This window comes from Hemitrygon akajei, chromosome 8 (assembly GCF_048418815.1).
Source record: "Hemitrygon akajei chromosome 8, sHemAka1.3, whole genome shotgun sequence".
NCBI lineage: Eukaryota > Metazoa > Chordata > Chondrichthyes > Myliobatiformes > Dasyatidae > Hemitrygon > Hemitrygon akajei.
The window spans coordinates 2,186,997-2,205,196 of record NC_133131.1 but is presented as its reverse complement, the minus strand read 5'-3'; the positions used below and the strand labels follow the sequence as shown (position 1 = coordinate 2,205,196).

General features: G+C 50.7%; 1 protein-coding gene across 3 annotated transcripts in view; it reads left to right on the top strand.

The window, feature by feature from the left end:
- abr (ABR activator of RhoGEF and GTPase) overlaps positions 1-18,200 on the top strand; it is a 74,081-nt gene that overhangs the window by 37,864 nt on the left and 18,017 nt on the right. For all 3 annotated transcript variants that reach the window (XM_073053038.1, XM_073053039.1, XM_073053040.1), the window contains 9 exons: positions 7,474-7,659; positions 8,174-8,281; positions 8,403-8,463; positions 8,946-8,998; positions 9,186-9,326; positions 13,791-13,912; positions 14,682-14,850; positions 16,517-16,639; positions 16,898-16,973. In XM_073053038.1, coding sequence (XP_072909139.1) covers positions 7,474-7,659; positions 8,174-8,281; positions 8,403-8,463; positions 8,946-8,998; positions 9,186-9,326; positions 13,791-13,912; positions 14,682-14,850; positions 16,517-16,639; positions 16,898-16,973 — 1,039 coding nt within the window. The remainder of the gene's footprint in view (positions 1-7,473; positions 7,660-8,173; positions 8,282-8,402; positions 8,464-8,945; positions 8,999-9,185; positions 9,327-13,790; positions 13,913-14,681; positions 14,851-16,516; positions 16,640-16,897; positions 16,974-18,200) is intronic.

Here is an 18,200-nt window from a genome sequence, read left to right as displayed (position 1 = left end):
TCCATTTCCGGCCCTTCGTGCGCATGGCGGGACAATGCATCCGCATCAATGTACCGGCTGCCTGGCCAGCACTTCAGGCTAAAATCATAGGCAGACAACACTGCCAACCACTGATGGCCTGTGGCATCTGTTTTCGTCGAGGTCTGGATAACAGATTGTTGTCAGTCCTCACTTTGAACTTGGCACCAGATAGATAATCACTATCCACTACAGCCATTTCAACACCAGAACTCCAATTTGTTCATGGGGTAGTTTCGCTCAGACTCCGGCTGACAAAAGTGGCAGGCTTCAACCTTTACCCTGATCCTAATACAGAACGCCCCTTAAGCCCTCTCGGCTGGCATCTGTATGCAGTACATACGGCAACCAGGGCTCTGTAAAAGCCAACACAGGTGTTTTCTTCAGCACCTCCTTTAGCAACCAAAAGATTTCTTCATATTTTGCATCCCATCTTGCTCCAAAGGGCTCTGAAGGGCTACGATAAACTTTACCATCTTTTCCTTTCGTCCTCCTTCCTTTCTTCCCTAAAGGAGAGTAACTGCACAGAATCTGATTCAAAGAGCGACTCACTTTGGAGCAGTCCTTCACGAACCTCCGATAGTACCCACAGAATCCAAGGAACGAGCGTAGAGCTCTCACATTCTTGGGCCTTGGCCATGTGGTCACCGCCTCTACCTTTGGATCTGTACTTACTTCATACCATGAGACTATGTGCCAACTTCGGTGACAGACATCTTGCAGAACTGGCACTTGTCTAGTGACAGATTTAACCCTCAGCTTTCAGACGGTTTCGCACTGTCAGTTGCCTCATCTCGTGCTCTTCCAGGGTGGACCTAAACACTGTGAGATCATCCAGGTTACATCAGTAGCTCAAGCAAGTTCATATCCCCAACAGTCTCCATGACACGTTGGAAAGGAGCTGGTGCTCCTGATATTGCCTGGGGCCTCCTTTCAAACTGAAAGAATCCAAGTGGACATACGAATGCCGTCTTCTCCTTGTCAGTCTCACTCATGGGGGTCTGATAGTACCCACTCCTTAGGTCCAGCACACTGAAGCACTTCACTCCACTCAGGCAGGGCAGCGTGACCTCAATTTGCAGAACAGTCTACTGGTCAGGAACTGTACGTCGGTTCAGTGTCTGATAGTCAATCCACATTCGTTCCTTCCCATTCTTCTTCCTCACCACCCCTATGAGAGGCGCATAAGGGACTCCTTGACTCACTGATAATCCCAACTTCCTTCAGCTACAACAGATGCTGCCAAACATCCTCCACATCAGCAAGTGCTATTCACTGAGCCTTCTCTGAAAGGGGTGTCTTCTTTCACTCAAATTGTGTGGTGAGTACTCTTGGAACAAACCACATCAAATTCGTCAGTAGAGAAGACAAGCAACACACACAAAATGCTGGAGGAACTCAGCAGACCAGGCAGCATCTATGGAAAAGAGTACAGTCGACATTTTGGGCCGAGACCCTTCATCAGGGCTGGAGAAAAAAAGATGAGAAGTCAGAGAAACACAAGGTGATGGGTGAAACTGGTAGGGGGAGGGGTGAACTTAAGACCTGGGAAGTTGGTTGGTGAAAGACTTCAGTGGGTGGTAAGTTGATGGAGAAGATCTTGAGAGGCAGCATTTATGAACATTTGGAGAGGTATAATACAATTAGGAATAGTCAGCATGGTTTTATCAAAGGCAGTTCATGCCTCACGAGCCTGATTGAATTTTTTGAGGATGTAACTAAGCACATTGATGAAGGAAGAGCAGTAGATGTAGTGTATATGGATTTCAGCAAGGTGTTTGATAAGGTACCCCATGCAAGGCTCATTGAGAAAGTAAGTAGGCATGGGATCCAAGGGGACATTGCTTTGTGGATCCAGAACTGGCTTGCCCACAGAAGGCAAAGAGTAGTTGTAGACGGGTCATATTCTGCATGGAGGCCGGTGACCAGTGGTGTGCCTCAGGAATCTGTTCTGGGACCCCTACTCTTTGTGATTTTTTTTTAATGACCTGGATGAAGAAGTGGAGGGTTGGGTTAGTAAATTTGCTGATGACGTAAAGGTTGGGTTTATTCTGGATAGTGTGAAGGACTGTCAGAGGTTACAGTGGGACATTGATAGGATGCAAAACTGAGCTGAGAAGTGGCAGATGGATTTCAAGCCAGATAAGTGTGAAGTGCTTCATTTTGGTAGGTCAAATATGATGGCAGAATATAGTACTAATCGTAAGACTCTTCGCAGTGTGAAGGATCAGAGGGATCTTGGGGTTCGAGTCCACAGGACACTCAAAGCTGCTACGCAAGTTGACTCCGTGGTTAAGAAGGCATACAGTGCATTGGCCTTCATCAATCGTGGGTTTAAGAGCCAAGAGGTAATGTTGCAGCTATAAAGGACCCTGGTCAGATCCCACCTGGAGTACTGTGCTCAGTTCTGGTCACCTCACTACAGGAAGGACGTGGAAACCATAGAAAGGGTGCCGAGGAGATTTACAAAGATGTTGCCTGGATTGGGGAATGTGCATTATGAGAATAGGTTGAGAGAACTTGGCCTTTTCTCCTTGGAGCAACGGAGGATGAAAGGTGACCTGCTAGAGGTGTACAAGATAATGAGAGGCATTGATTGTGTGGATAGTCAGAGGCCTTTCCCCAGGGCTGAATTGACTAGCACTAGAAGGCACAGTCTGAAGGTGCTTGGAGGTAGGTAAAGAGGTGATGTCAGGGGTAAGTGAGTGAGTGAGTGAGTCCGTGGAATGGGCTGCCGGCGGCAGTGGTGGAGGTGGAAACAAAAGGGTCTTTTAAGAGACTCCTGGATGGCTAGACGGACCTTAGAAGAATAGAGGGCTGTGGGTAAAGCCTAGGTAGTTCTAAGGTAGGGACATGTTCAGCACAACTTTGTGGGCAAAGGCCCTGTATAGTGCTGTAGGTTTTCTATGTTTCTAAGAGACCCCTGTATGGGCTGGAGAAGGGGGTATCTAATAGGAGAGGATAGAAGGTCATGGAAAAAGGAAAAGTGGGGGAGGAACACTATAGGAAGGTGATGGTCAGGCAAGGAGATAAAGTGAGAGAGGGAAAAGGGGATGGGAAGGGGGGAAGGGGCAATTACCGGAAGTTTGAGAAATCAATGTTCATGCCATCAGGTTGGAGGCTGCCCAGACAGAAAATTCAGGGTTGTTCCCCCAACCTCATCGTGATAGTAAGGAGGCTATGGATCAGAATGGGAAGAGGGATTAAAATGGGTGGCCACTGGGAGATCCCGCTTTTCCTGGTGGACAGAGCATAGGTGCTCAGCAATGTGGTCTCGCAATCTATTTTGGGTGTCACCGAAATACAGGAGGCCACACCGGGAGCACTGGACACAATATCTGACCCCAACAGACTCACAGCTGAAGTGTCACCTCACCTGGAAGGACTGTTTGGAGCCCGAAATGGTAGTGAGGGAGGTGGTGTAGCACTTATTCTACTTGCAAGGGTATGTGCCAGGAGGGAGATGAGTGGGGAGGGACGAATGGATGAGGGAGTGGTGTAGGGTACGATCCCTGTGGGGGGAGAGAAAGATGTGCTTGGTGGTGGGATCCCATTGGAGATGACAGAGGTTGAGGAGACTTGTGTGCTGGATGCGGAGGCTGGTGGGGTGGTAGGTGAGGACAAGAGGAACCCTATCCCTGGGAGGGTGGGATGAGAGCAGACATGCATGAAATGGAAGAGATGCGGATGAAGGAGGTGTTGATGGTGGAGGAATGGAAGCCCTTTCTTTGAAGAAGGACATCTCCTTCGTTCTGGAATGAAAAGCCTCGTCCTGAGAACCTCTGTCAGTCTTCTTTTCCAACCTCCAGGTACCAGGGAGTCACCATAGTCGAATGACTTGATGTCTACTGTCCTGATCCAGGAGATGGTCTCTCTCTCCTGCTTTTCACACAGGAAAACTAGACATAACAGTCACTAGAAACAGGTGTGCCATTGGCATCCCCCGCCTGAGGGTGACCTCCCTCTCCGAGGTGTTCCTGACACTCACTGTCATCCTGTTCACCTGTAGAACCGAGGGCTTCTGCAATTCGGGCCTCACCAGTACCCCAGCGGGTAAGCATGACTCCTCTTCGTGGTCTTCCAGAGCATCCACCAGGAGGGCCTCGGCATCAGGCATTCTGGGAAATTTGGGGTTTCTCGTCACTCTAGCTATTTCCCCAGGCCGTAACACAATAGATTGGACTGGGTGCACCACACAGTTCCTTGTTTGTGCTCATCATCCAGTCCAGGATGGGCTTGCACTTTCTGAAAAGCAGCTCTAAAGACAGGGTGAATGTACATCTTTCAGAAAGCTCTCTCCAATTCTCTCCTTGCAGGCTCCCACTAGCCTCCTCACAATAGGAGTATTTGTCCCCACAAGAATTGAAGCTTCACCCTTCTCTACAGACCAACATTAACATATCAAGGACCTCAGCTACTCCCACACCTGCCTCTGAAACCTCCAGTTTCAACGACAAGTAGCCATCAAACGGGTAGTCATCTGTACTAAGACCCCAGATCTTTAGCGCACTGAGTGGCATCAATGGTAAATGTGTCAAATTCCGGTTGTAGAATGATCTATAGAGAGTAACCTGAGAACCCGTATCAATATGGCTCTAGCATCTGTGGGATACTCTGGAGCTTGGGCCTGCTAAGCCTTCAGGAGTAGTGTTTTGCTCTTTCATATTTTCCTTGATACATTGATCCGTGGTTTCCTGACTTCCCCTTCTATTTAAATAACTGTTGGTTCACTTTCCAAAGGTTTTCACGTCCTTCTCACCACAGTTGTAACCATCAATACCGGTCGCTCCCCTTCTCAAGGACCCTGTTCAACAGTAGCCCTTTACTGTGAGTCCTGTATTGTATGTTACAACTGTGGTGAGGGGGAACAATACAGAGGGCCTGCTTAGCATGTCCCATCAGTGGGTCTGACTACCTATTGACCTTGTCATGCTTGGTGACAGCGCCAGTCGATATCGAGCGAGATATCTCGGCTCTCAATTCTTTCACGAAGTCCTGTAAAACCCCTGCATGTGTGACATCAGGGGTCACTTCAGCAACAGAGGCAACTACCGAGGACTGTTCCCTGCTGACGGAGGGAGGCCTCCAACTCCTCCATCGCTTTTTCCTCCTCTCCTACTTCTCTGATCAGCTCAACAAGCAAGGGAGGGGGACACATCTTACAAGACATTGAGAGGCTGAAAGCAATCATGTCACGTGACCCTAACCCTTCGCCACTTGGTTCATCCTTAATTGATTCATATCAGCCTGGGGAATGGCCCCTTTACGCTGTAAGCAAAGCAGTTGTCTCTCTAGCTGAAAAATGTGGGCAGAAAGTTTCTCCCTCTTCTCCTGAAACATGCTTCTAAACCCCACCATAAGCTCCATTGCCAAAAAATGCAGTATGTGGATTGTTGGTCCCTTGCTAACAGCGCTTGCATTTAGCCTGCAGAAGCAGCAAAGAGGTTCTCTGTCTTTAAGGATGTCACTGCCTCAGCAGCTGGACATTTTAGGCTCTCTACCAGTCACTGTCTTTTCACATTATCAGAGCACATCATACAGCATCTGAGATGTCTGCTCCACCCGTCTCATATTCCTTCTCCCACTCAGGGTTGGCTTCACTCCTGAGAACATTCTCAGCCTAAGATAACTGACTCTGCCAGTGCACTTTGCCATTTATCGACCAGGGACATAATTGGCAAAACCAATTCAGAACTCTTACCCCTTGCTGGAGGACTCATTAGACCTTACACATAAGACAACTCCTTCCTCTCATTCTGCAGAAACAAGAAAAGCTTGTCTTTAAAGTTTCTGCCCTCAGCTACAGGAAACTCAGCTTCCAATTTGGCACCCTTGCCTACCCTTCTCTCTCCTCTGAAAGTGTGGATGGCCCGTGGCCTCTCCCAGGACCCCAGTGGTAACAGGCAGATCCACTCCCATTACGTCATGGCTGGTCTGAACTAAAACATCTTTGCCCTCCATTTGGTCAAACTGTCATTCCATGAATGCAACTTCCCCTAGTTCTTTAATGGTACTTAAAACCCTAAATAACAATTCATCTGGGCTGCAGATATCCACCCCACTCAGAACACAAGTATTCATTACAGATGATCTCTTTGAATTGCACCAACGCCTAATCCCTGCGTCGTTCGTAACCACATATCTTAATCGCTTTCTTGGTCAAAAGTTTAACACAGGCTTAAACAGAAAGCCACTTAATCAGTTCTTAGAGAAATTACACAGTATTCAACAAACTCAGTCTGGGATGATAGCCCCCACAATGAAACCCGTTTACTGGGCGTCTCTAGAGATATGGATCGTTGGTCCCTTACTAACAGCCACCAGGCTCAGCGATGAGAAAACCTTTATCAGACTTTGTATGTCTAGAATATGACCCGGGTGCCACCAAATCCGTGAGGTTGCAATATCTTGCCCATCCAAACCCTGCTTTGTGTGAACACTGTAACTCACTGTTCCCATTTAATTGTCCTGTGGCAAGACATAACAGACCGTAATCTGAACACAGTTATAAGGAAAGCATATTTACGAATGTTAGCTTAACCAAACAGTTATTAAAGAAAAAGAAAAAAAAACAAGGGCCCATCATAATTAAACTGTCAAACGTGCACAGGTTGGAGCTCAAATCTCCAATGTAATCACGGCGCTAACTCCTATTCGCCGATCCCCAGTACAGTCCCCCTCAAGCTCCATCAGATTGCGCATTCACACCAGATCGAATCCAACAGCCAGTTCTCTCAAGCTTCTTCTGTCTCTATTGCACCTCCCCCCCAAAAAAAGACCTCGACCCACCTCAATTTCTGTCACAAAACCTCTCCCCTAGTGTTCTCTAGAACCTTCTCCCAGTTCCACCATCCTGATTGGATGACGCAACATTCCTAAGTTCCTTTATCTTTAACAATAACCCAAACACTACCAGCAGAACACACAGCTTATACAGAAAACCATGAAATGAAATACCCTAAAACATTAGTAGTAAAATCTTTACCTGGGCATTACACCCATCTCTTCATCCCCCTTTCCCCCCTCCACCCTTGCCCTTATCCCCATCTCCCCCTTCTTGCCTCCCCATCTCCCCTCATGCTAACCTTTCAAGCCCTACTCCCATTCTTGACCCATATCCAGATCTTTCCCGATACCCTCACCCACTACTGCCTGGCAGGGAGGGGATGGGGGTGGGCACTTGGCAGAGGTAGGCAGGAGACGGGCAGGGGTGAATGGGGTGGGCGCTCGGTGGAGGTGGGTGGGAGCCGGGTAGGGGGTGGGCACTTGGCAGAGGTAGGCAGGAGACGGGCAGGGGTGAATGGGGTGGGCACTCGGTGGAGGTGGGTGGGAGCCGGGTAGGGGGTGGGCACTTGGCAGAGGTAGGCGGGAGACGGGCAGGGGTGAATGGAGCGGGAGCTGGCCAGAAGGGAGAGTTCAGACCATCTAACCCGCAGCACTCTGGACCCCCTGTAGCCACTGAAGCCGCTGAAGGCAGCGGCCACCACGTCACAGCCTGTCCTAACCCACCAGCAGATCGACACCATTTTCTATAGGGTCACCGAGATCCACCAGGTCCACCAACAATTCACGGACGGACTGAGGGCTCACATCCAGCATTGGGATGCCCACCCCACCGTGGGACAACTCTTCCACACTCTGGTGAGTCTGCATTACACCCAGTAGCAGGACAAAGAGACAAGGGGCTGTGGAGAGAGAGAGAGAGAGAGAGAGAGAGAGAGAGCGAGCGAGCGAGCCAGTGAGAAGGAGAGGCGGGGGGGGGATGGAGAGGCAGAGAGGGGTGTCAGAGAGATGGGGGGATGGAGAGGCGAGGGGAGGAGGAGGTGGGAGTGGGGGAATTGACAGGGAGAGATAGGCAATAAGGGGAGGAGACAGAGGAAGAGGCAAGTTGCAATGTAGGGGAGGGGACAGAGGAATAAGGAGGGCAGAGGGAGGGGTGTGGAGACACTGGGTGGGGTGAGAGGAGGGTAGAAGGTGCGTGGGCAGTGGGGAGGATGGGTGTGTGAGGGAAGGCTACAGTGAGAGCTCAGGGATCGGACCTGTATTGATGCGGGGTGGGGTGGATTCAGGTTTATTGTATCTGGTGTAACTAATATACCTTCTCTCCTTCCTCACCCTTTCTCACCTGCCACCTCTCTCTGGGCCCGCTGCCCAGGCTGAGAGTCTGGGTGTGTACAAGGAGTTTGTCGACAATTACAAGTTGGCCATCGAGATGGTGGAGCATTGCAGTTCAGCCAACAACAACTTCAGGAAGATCTCTGAGGTCAGAGTTCAGCTTTCAAAGCTGTGGAGCCGTTTTGGGGGGGTGGGGTTGGTGAGGGGTCCTACCTCGCGAGGAGTTGGGGGGTGTCATCTGGTGGTGAACGTCTCCTATGTCCCCCCAGGACATCAAGGTCAAAAGCTGCAAAGATCCGAAGGAAACCTCCACCTCTGTCACACTGGAAGGTAGGATAGTGCTGACCCAGACCTTGACCCCTCTTGCCCTCTCCTTTCACCCCAATTGCCCTCACCCCAGACCCGCCCTAACCTCACCCCGGACTGCCCCCATCCTCATCCTCGCCCCCGCCCCGGACTGCCCTGACACACCCCTCACCCTCTGATCCTGCTCTCCACCTGTCCCCATCGCATGTTGAATCTCTCCTCCCTGGGCCCGGTGCTCTGTCCAGGAGCTTGCGTGTATCGGTGTGTGGGTACATGTATGGGAGGGCTGGAGAGGCGTCTGCACATGAAAGGGGTTCAGGGCTGCCCACCAGCATGGTAACCGTGTGTGACGAGGGGGTGAGTTGAGGTCGTTACTCTCCCACGGGACAGGGGTGGGGGGGGGTGGTGAGACTGGGTTTAGGACAGGCGGACTGTGGTGCGTGTGTGTGGGGTTGGGAGTAGTGTAGTGAGTCTTGGTCTCAGTCACAATTCTGTCTGTGTTCCAGCCCTTCTCTACAAGCCCATTGACCGTGTCACCCGAAGTACACTGGTATTGCACGTGAGTACAGACATCACTGAGCCACCTTCGCCCCGAATCCGCTCCCCCACTCCCCACCCCTGTGAATCCCTCAAAACCACACCTCCCGACCAGCTGGGTGAATGTGGCCCCCAACCCATTATTTCCCTCCATCCTGACCCTTACTCCCTGGAACCACTCTGTAACCTGTCTCTGCTGTGTGTTGTAGGACCTGCTGAAACACACCCCGGTTGATCACCCTGACTACCCGCTGCTGGAGGACGCTCTTCGCATCTCCCACAATCTCCTGTCCAGCATCAACCAGGAAATCGCAGAGCGACCCACACCCGTTGGACTGGCCAAGGGCGAGGTGAGGGCGAGGGGCGGAGAAATGGAATGGGAGGCTGAAGGGATGAGGTGAAAATATGGATGATGGTAGAAGGGCGAGGGGTTTGGTGTTGGAAAAGGGGTCTCGGCAGATGGATGCAGGGGTCAGAGAGCCATAAAACACTACAGCACAGAAACAGATCCTTCAGCCCACCTAGTCTATACCAAACTATTATTGTAACTAGTCTCTTTGACTTGCACTCTGACTGTAGGCCTCTATTCATGTACCTATCCAAACTTCTCCTAAGTGTTGAAATCAAACCCGCATCACCACTTGTGCTGGTAGCTCCTTCCACACTCTCATCTTCCTCTGAGTGAAGTTTCCCCTCATGTTCCCTTTAAACATTTTACTTTTCACCCTTAACCCATGATCTCTAGTTCCAGTCTCACCCAACCTCGGTGGAAAAAGCCTGTTTGCATTTACCCCACCTATACCCCTCATCATTCTGTATACCTCTTCCAGTTTAAGATGGCACAGTGATGACTTTCTGGTAACAAACAACTGACTGTGTTAATCACACTTTTTTTGGATGGTAGGGGAGTCTTGGATTGAAGGACGTCCATTTAGATCAGAGATGCAGAAAAATTACTTTAGTCAGAGGGTGGTAAATCTGTGGAATTTGTTGCCACGAGTGGCTGTGGAGGCCAAGTCATTGGGTGTACTTAAGGCAGAGATTGATAGGTTCTTGATTAGCCAGGGCATCAAAAGGTTTGGGGCGAAGGCAGGGGAGTGGGGATGACTGGAAGAATTGGATCAGCCCATGATTGAATGGCAGAGACTCAGTGGGCCGAATGGGCTACTTCTGCTCCTATATTTTATTAGATTAGATTAGATTGGATTTCAACGTTATTGTCATTGTGCCAAGTACAGATACAAAGCCAAATGAATTGCAGTTAGCATCTAACCAGAAATGCAAAGAATAGTGTTATTTACAAAATAGCTGTGAATAAAAAGTAAGTGCTACAGCACACAAATATAAAAGTACTGAGACAGTACAATATGGGTGCAATACCACTCAGTGCTGTGATGTGAGGTTCAGCAGGGTCACAGCCTCAGGGAAGAAGCTCTTCCTGTGCCTGCTGGTGTGGGAGCGGAGGCTCCTGTAGCGCCTACCGGATGGGAGGAGAGTAAAAAGTCCATCGTTAGGGTGAGATGCATCCTTGGTAATGCTTTTTGCCCCGCCCAGGCAGCATTTGTGATAGATGTTCTCAATGGTGGGCAATTGGGTGCTGATAATCCGCTGGGCAGCTTTCACCACACGCTGGAGTGCTTTGCGGTCCGATACAGGACAATTGCCATACCACACTGAGATGCAGTTGGTGAGTATGCTCTCAATGGTACAGCGGTAAAAGTCCGTCAGTATCCTGGGAGAGAGGTGAGCTTTCTTGATTGCTGCGCAGGAAATAGAGACACTGTTGCGCCTTTTAGATCAGGATGGAGGAGTTCAGGGACCAGGTGAGATCCTCGGAAATGTGGACACCAAGGAATTTGAAGCTTGATACACGCACCACTACAGCTCCATTGATGTAAATGGGGACGTGAATGTGGCTCCTAGCATGCCTGAAGTCCACAATGATCTCCTTGGTCTTCTGGGTGTTAAGGGCCAGGTTGTTGTCCGCACACCACGTGGCCAGGTGCTGGACCTTGTCCCTGTGGGCTGTCTCGTCATCCCCTCTGATCAGGCCAACCACTGTGGTGTCGTCTGCGAACTTGATTATGGAGTTAGAACCATGTACAGGAATGCAGTCATAGGTGAAAAGGGAGTACAGAAGAGGGCTCAGCACACAGCCTTGGGGCCCGGTGTTCAGGGTGAGAATGGAGGAGGAGAGGTTGTCTAACTTAACAGATTGGGGTCTTATGGATAAGATCACTGCTATCAATAGCCTGTAAATTCTCTTTTGGAGTTGAGCTGTTGAACTGCCTATACAACCTGCCATTTTTGAGGTGTGAACTGAAGTCTTGGAGGTACAGAAAGGTTGCGGTGTGGCATGTATGGGCCAAATCAAGACAGTAGGCCCTGGGCCTGAGAGCAGGAAATGAGCCAATGTTTGGCTGTTGCTGAAGCGGACTTGGACCCACTTTGATGCGGCGGAACTGAGGTGAGGTGATGCTGAGTCGAGGTGCTGGGCCCAGGCCTGAGTACAAGGGAAGACCTGAGGTTTGACTGATCTAAGTGTTGGGACAAATTGGGAAGGTTGTGTATGTGGTCCAAGAGCAAGGAGAGACCCAACGTTTGGATGATTTAACCACCAGGCCAGATTGAAAAGGCCAGAGTATTGGGGCTGGAGGCGAGGGACAGGCCAGTTCCCTCCAAGGTTTGCTCGTCTCTGCACTGAACTGAGGCTGTGGACTCACTTTCGTGAAATTCAGTTCTGAATGTTATTTGCTTACTTTTATTGTTAACACAATGTGTTTCTTCTCTGCACATTAGGTGTACGATGGGTCTTTTTTAATGGGTTCTATTGAGTTTCTTTGTGGCTGCCTGTAAGGAGATGAATCTCAAAGTTGTAAATAGTATACACACAGTGATAACTGCACTTAGAACATTGCAATCTCCCCTCATTCTCCTATGCTCTAGGGAATAAAGTCCTAACTTATTCAACCTTATTCAAAGCTTTTTTGACAACCCTATCTACCAGTGGCACCACTTTCAAGAGATTATGGACCTGTATTCCCAGATCCCTCTGTTCTACCACACTCCTCTGTGCCCTTCTGCTCAGTTTGCAAGTCCTACCCTGGCTTGACATACCAAAGTGCAACACCTCACACTTGTCTGCATTAAATTCCATCTACTATTTTCCAGCTCATTTTTCCAGCTGGTCCAGATCCAGCTGCAACTTCTGATAGTTTTCCTGAATGGTGGGGCAGGCTCGATGGGCCAGATGGCCTACTCCTGCTCCTATTTCTTATGTTCTAATTTTCCTCAAGACAGCTAGGTCATTTCCACTAACACCCCGCCCTCCCAAGCTATCCAAGTATACCAGTTGCTGAGGGGAATGGCCACGGGGGGTACTCTGCACTGGCTGCCTATTGCCTTGCTCCTCCCTGATGGTCACCCAGTTCCCTGTGTCCTGCACCTTGGGTGTATCTACCTCTCTAAATATCTTGCCTTTCACCCTCAAGAATGATCAATGTTCATCGAGTTCAAGCTCCAACTCTTCCACCGTAAGCCAATAAGACATAGGAGCAGAATTGGGCCATTCTGCCCTTCGAGTCTGCTCTGACATATCATCATGCCTCATCCCAGATCCCACTCAACCCTATACATCCGCCTTCTCACCATATCCTTTGATGTCCTGACAGATCAGGAAACAATCAATTTCCACCTTAAGTACACCCATGGACTTAGCCTCCGCTGCAGTCTATGGCAGAGAATTCCACAGATTCACTACCCTCTGGCTAAAAAAAAATCCTCATTACCTCTGTTCTAAAAGGTTGCCCCTCCATTTTGAGACTGAGCCCCTTAGTTCTGGATACCCCCACCGTAGGAAACATCCCCTCCACATCCACTCTGTCTAGTCCTTTCAACATTCGGTAGGTTTCAATGAGATCCCTCCCATCCCTCATATTCTTCTAAATTCCAGTGAGTACAGGCTCAAAGCTGCCAAACGCTCCTCATATGTTAACCCCATATGTTAATCCTCATGAACCTCCTCTGGACTCTCTCCAATGACAACACATCCTTTCTGAGATATGGGGCCCAAAACTGTTGGTAACACTCCAAGTGCATCATCTCCTTGCTTTTATATTCTGTTCCACTTGAAATAAAAGCCGAAATTGCATTTGCCTTCTTTACCTCAGACTCGATCTGTAAATTAACCTTCTGGGAGTCAACATGGAGTGTTAGAAGCTGCAGGTGGAGTCATGGAGGTCTCCCTGCGTTTCCTGTCCTCTAACTATGCAATGAGAATGAGAGAAAGAAATATTGTACCTGCTTCTTGTTGACTGCTGCTTTCAATGGATGCTGCCCGACCTGCTGAGTTCATCCAACTTTTTTGTACTTCAAGATTGTACCTTACCCTCTGGCTCTTCTCGCTGAATCATCTTGAGGCAAAGCCTCAAGCTTCCCCATTCTAACCTTGGCCCACTCCAGCAATGGTGGCTCTACTTTAACTTAACATTTTATTGGTCCTTGCCAAGTGCTAAATTACCCGATGATCTCAGGCTTTGCTGGAAGTGCCAACAGGCTGTGCTTGCTTTTGAAATCTCGTGTTCACTTAACACTAATAATGGTTCACGTGATCTGAAACCCGACTGGTGAATTAATATTTGTGAGGAGGTTGACACAGAAATGGCTGGAGGAACTGACTGGATCAGGAAGGATCCGTGGGGGAGTTGGACAGTCAATATTTTGCGATGGGGGAGTGTTTTGCAGGGTGGTCGGGGTGTGGGGTGGTCATCTGGTCGGTCAGTCTCCTGTCAGTGAATCCACCCCTTTGGCCCCAGAGCCGGCAGCTCGTGAAGGACGGGTTCCTGGTCGAGGTGTCGGAGGGGGTGAGGAAGCTGAGACATCTCTTCCTCTTCACTGACCTGCTGCTGTGTGCCAAGCTCAAGAAACCCACTGCTGTGTAAGTTATCGCCGCTCACCCCTCATCCCTGACTCCACATTCCCCACTGTCTTCATTCACTCACTTCCCTCAGCCCCTAACCACTGACCCCCACCTCACTCTGCCCTCTCCCAACCTTGACCCCAATCCCCCACTGTCACCCCCACATCTCTCACCCCTAACCTCTCACACCTCACTCCTCCATCCTTCACTACTTCCTTGAGCAATGACTCCTCTCCCCAAATCCTGTTTGTCCTCCCTCAATATCCCCTCCTCCTTCTCTCATTCCTCCTCCCTCACTTACTCTCTGTCCTCCATTCTACCCCTCTTCCCTCACTCTACCCCTCATTCCCCCACTCTCCCCTCTCCCTCCCCACTCTCCCCTCCCCCTCCCTCATTCTTTAGGCTGTTGTGGGACAGTTGATGTTTTGGATGGAGTGGTTGGCCTGTGTGTGGGAAGGTCCATCACACTACCCCTCTATCCGAACCCCAGGGTGGCTAAGGAAGATTGGGGTGGGGTCACTGGGTAACAAAGTAAGAGACTGGGTGCTGTCAGTGGGTTTGGGGAGGTTTGGGTTGGGGAGTTTGAGGGCAGAGTATCACCCCCGTTACTCCCCGATTAGACAGACTTGGGGGGCAGTGGGCTGGATGGTCTTTGGATGAATTGGTCCCAGCACATGCCAGTGGGTTTGGGTGGGGGCGGCCTGATGGGGTGGTGTAGGGGGGCATTTGGGAGGAGTTTGGGTTAAGCGAAATGGGCCAAAAAGCCTGACAGGATGTGTGTGGGCAGGAAGGTGCCACAGTACGAGTGTAAATGGTACGTGCCGCTGTGGGAGCTGGTACTGGTGTCAGCTGAGGACCGCGAGACGGGACCCCAGCTCCCACCCATCCCAGACCGTGAGCTCGACGAGGCCAAGGTGAAGATCTCCCACGCCAAGAATGAGATCCAGCGAGAGAAGGTCAGTGTATGTGGCAATCCCTGGACCTCTGACCCTACCCAACACCTTAACCCCCCATCACTCCCGGCGCTGACTCAACCACACTCACTCTCCCTCCTGATTCCATTGGTGGACTTTCAGACAGACTGCTGGGTCTCTCCTTCAGTGAGGGATCACTGAGTGTTCCCGTGGTCTCGCGGTGGAGGGAACAGCGTTAACCATTACTGACCAGTATTAACCAATTATGATCTGCATTGACAAGTATGGACCAACATAGATCTGTGTTGACCAGTATTAATCAATATCGATGTTCAATGACCAATTTAGGGGGGGGGGGGGGGGGGACAGCATTTGCCAGTACCTACCTGTGTTGACCAATACTAACCTGCTCTGACCAGAACTTCCCAAAATTGACCTGCACTGACCAGTACTGAACAGTGCCAACCTATGTTGACAGGTACTGTCAAATACCAACCTGCACTGACCAGTACTGACAAATTTTGATCTTCATTGACTAGTATTGATCAACACAGACCTATTCTATGACCATTGGGGGAACAGTATTACCAGTACTGACCTGCACTGACCAGTATCAACCAATACTGACCTGCTCTGACTAATATTGACCTGCTCAGATCAGTACTGACTAGCACTGACCTGCGAAGGCTAGTACTGACAAATACTCATTAGTACTTACCAGTATTTATCAATATGGACCTATACTGACCTGTGTTGACCAGTACTCATCAATACTAAACTCTGTTGATAGGCAGTGACCACTACCCACCTGGTTTGACCAGCATTAACTAATACTGACCTGCACTAACCAGTACCGTCCTGTTGTTGATCAGTATCAACCAGTACGGACCTGCATTGACCAGCATTGACCAATGCAGGCAGCACACACAAAATGCTGGAGGAACTCAGCAGACCAGGCAGCATCTACGGAAAAACTACAGTTGATGTTTTGGGCCGAGACTCTTCAGCGGGACTCTGAAGGGCCTCGGCCTAAAACGTTGACTGTTTACGAGTAGTGGGGGTGGGCGTTGGGGTGTTTGACAGTTTTGGGGTAGGGAGCATTGACCAAAACTGACCAATGCTGACCTGCATTGACCAGGATTGACCAATGCTGACCTGCGTTGACCAGGACTGACCAATGCTGACCTGCGTTGACCAGGACTGACCAATGCTGACCTGCGTTGACCAGGACTGACCAATGGTGACCTGTGTTGACCAGGACTGACCGATGCTGACCTGTGTTGACCAGGACTGACCGATGCTGACCTGTGGTGACCACTGACCTGCGTTGACCAGGACTGACCAATGCTGACCTGCGTTGACCAGGACTGACCAATGCTGACCGGTGTTGACTAGGACTGACCGATGCTGACCTGTGTTGACCACTGACCTGCATTGACCAGGACTGACCAATGCTGACCTGCGTTGAACAGGACTGACCAATGGTGACCTGCATTGACCAGGACTGACCAATGGTGACCTGCATTGACCAAGACTGACCAATGCTGACCTGTGTTGACCAGGACTGACCAATGCTGACCTGTGTTGATCAGGACTGACCAATGCTGACCTGCGTTGACCAGGACTGACCAATGCTGACCTGTGTTGACCAGGACTGACCAATGCTGACCTGTGTTGACCAGGACTGACCTATACTCCAACTTTGCAGAAACTGCCAAAGGCTCAGAATCGAGCGGTGGAGCGTCTGAGGAGGAAGGTGTTTGAGTTAGAGTCTTGGCTGCTGATGCACTCACCCAACATCCCCTTCCGCATCCACAACAAGAACGGCAAGGTCAGTGCCTTGGGCAACACTCAAGTCAAAGGTCAGTGCATTTGGGGAGGGGATGGGTTAATAGGGGGGTTCCATGGACAATTTCAGTGTTCAGGAGTCAGAAGGATGATGTCTAAGGATAGGAGTCAATGTTCAGGGGCAAGAGGGAGGATGGCTGATGACAGGTTAAAGGTCAAAGTTCAGGATCAGGGTTCAAGGATGAGAGGGAGGGGGCTTGGGAGGCTGGGATTGATGTCTGACTGTGTCCCTCCTGTTTAGAGCTTCCAGTTCCTGCTGTCATCTGACTATGAGCGCTGTGAGTGGAGAGAGGCTATTGAGAAGCTGCAGAGGAAAGGTATGCTCTTGCCCCAGCCTCTGAAACTCCGCGTTCCGAACTCTGAAACACTACACTCTGACCCATCACCCACCCTGTCTCCAAATGCTTTGACCTTTGACACTCAACAGCTGTTGGCTTGTTCCATCAGTTGGGCAGGCACCACGCAACTTACTGAGAGTCACCCTCACTTCTACAGTAGTCCCCACCATGGTCACTCCCGCTACAATCAACCACCTCCCCCCGCTACAATCAACCACCTCCCCTCCCCCACTACAATCAACCACCTCCCCTCCCCGCTACAATCAACCACCTCCCCTCCCCGCTACGATCAACCACATCCCCTCCCACTACGATCAACCACCTCCCCTCCCCGCTACGATCAACCACCTCCCCTCCCCGCTACAATCAACCACCTCCCCCCACTACGATCAACCACCTCCCCCGCTACGATCAACCACCTCCCCCACTACGATCAACAACATCCCCTCCCACTACGATCAACCACCTCCCCGCTACGATCAACCACCTCCCCGCTACGATCAACCACCTCCCCCGCTACGATCAACCACCTCCCCCGTTACGATCAACCACATCCCCTCCTGCTACGATCAACCACCTCCCTGCTACGATCAACCACCTCCCCTCCCCCGCTACGATCAACCACCTCCCCTCCCCCGCTACGATCAACCACCTCCCCATTACGATCAACCACATCCCCTCCCCGCTACGATCAACCACCACCCCTCCCCCGCTACGATCAACCACCTCCCCATTACGATCAACCACCTCCCCATTACGATCAACCACATCCCCTCCCCGCTACGATCAACCACCACCCCTCCCCCGCTACGATCAACCACCTCCCCATTACGATCAACCACATCCCCTCCCCGCTACGATCAACCACCACCCCTCCCCCACTATGATCAACCACCTCTCCATTACGATCAACCACCTCCCCCGCTACGATCAACCACATCCCCTCCCCCACTATGATCAACCACCTCCCCATTACGATCAACCACCTCCCCCGCTACGATCAACCACATCCCCTCCCCCGCTACGATCAACCACCTCCCCTCCCCCGCTACGATCAACCACCTCCCCTCCCCCGCTACGATCAACCACCTCCCCTCCCCCGCTACGATCAACCACCTCCCCGCTACGATCAACCACCTCCCCGCTACGATCAACCACCTCCCCGCTACGATCAACCACCTCCCCGCTACGATCAACCACCTCCCC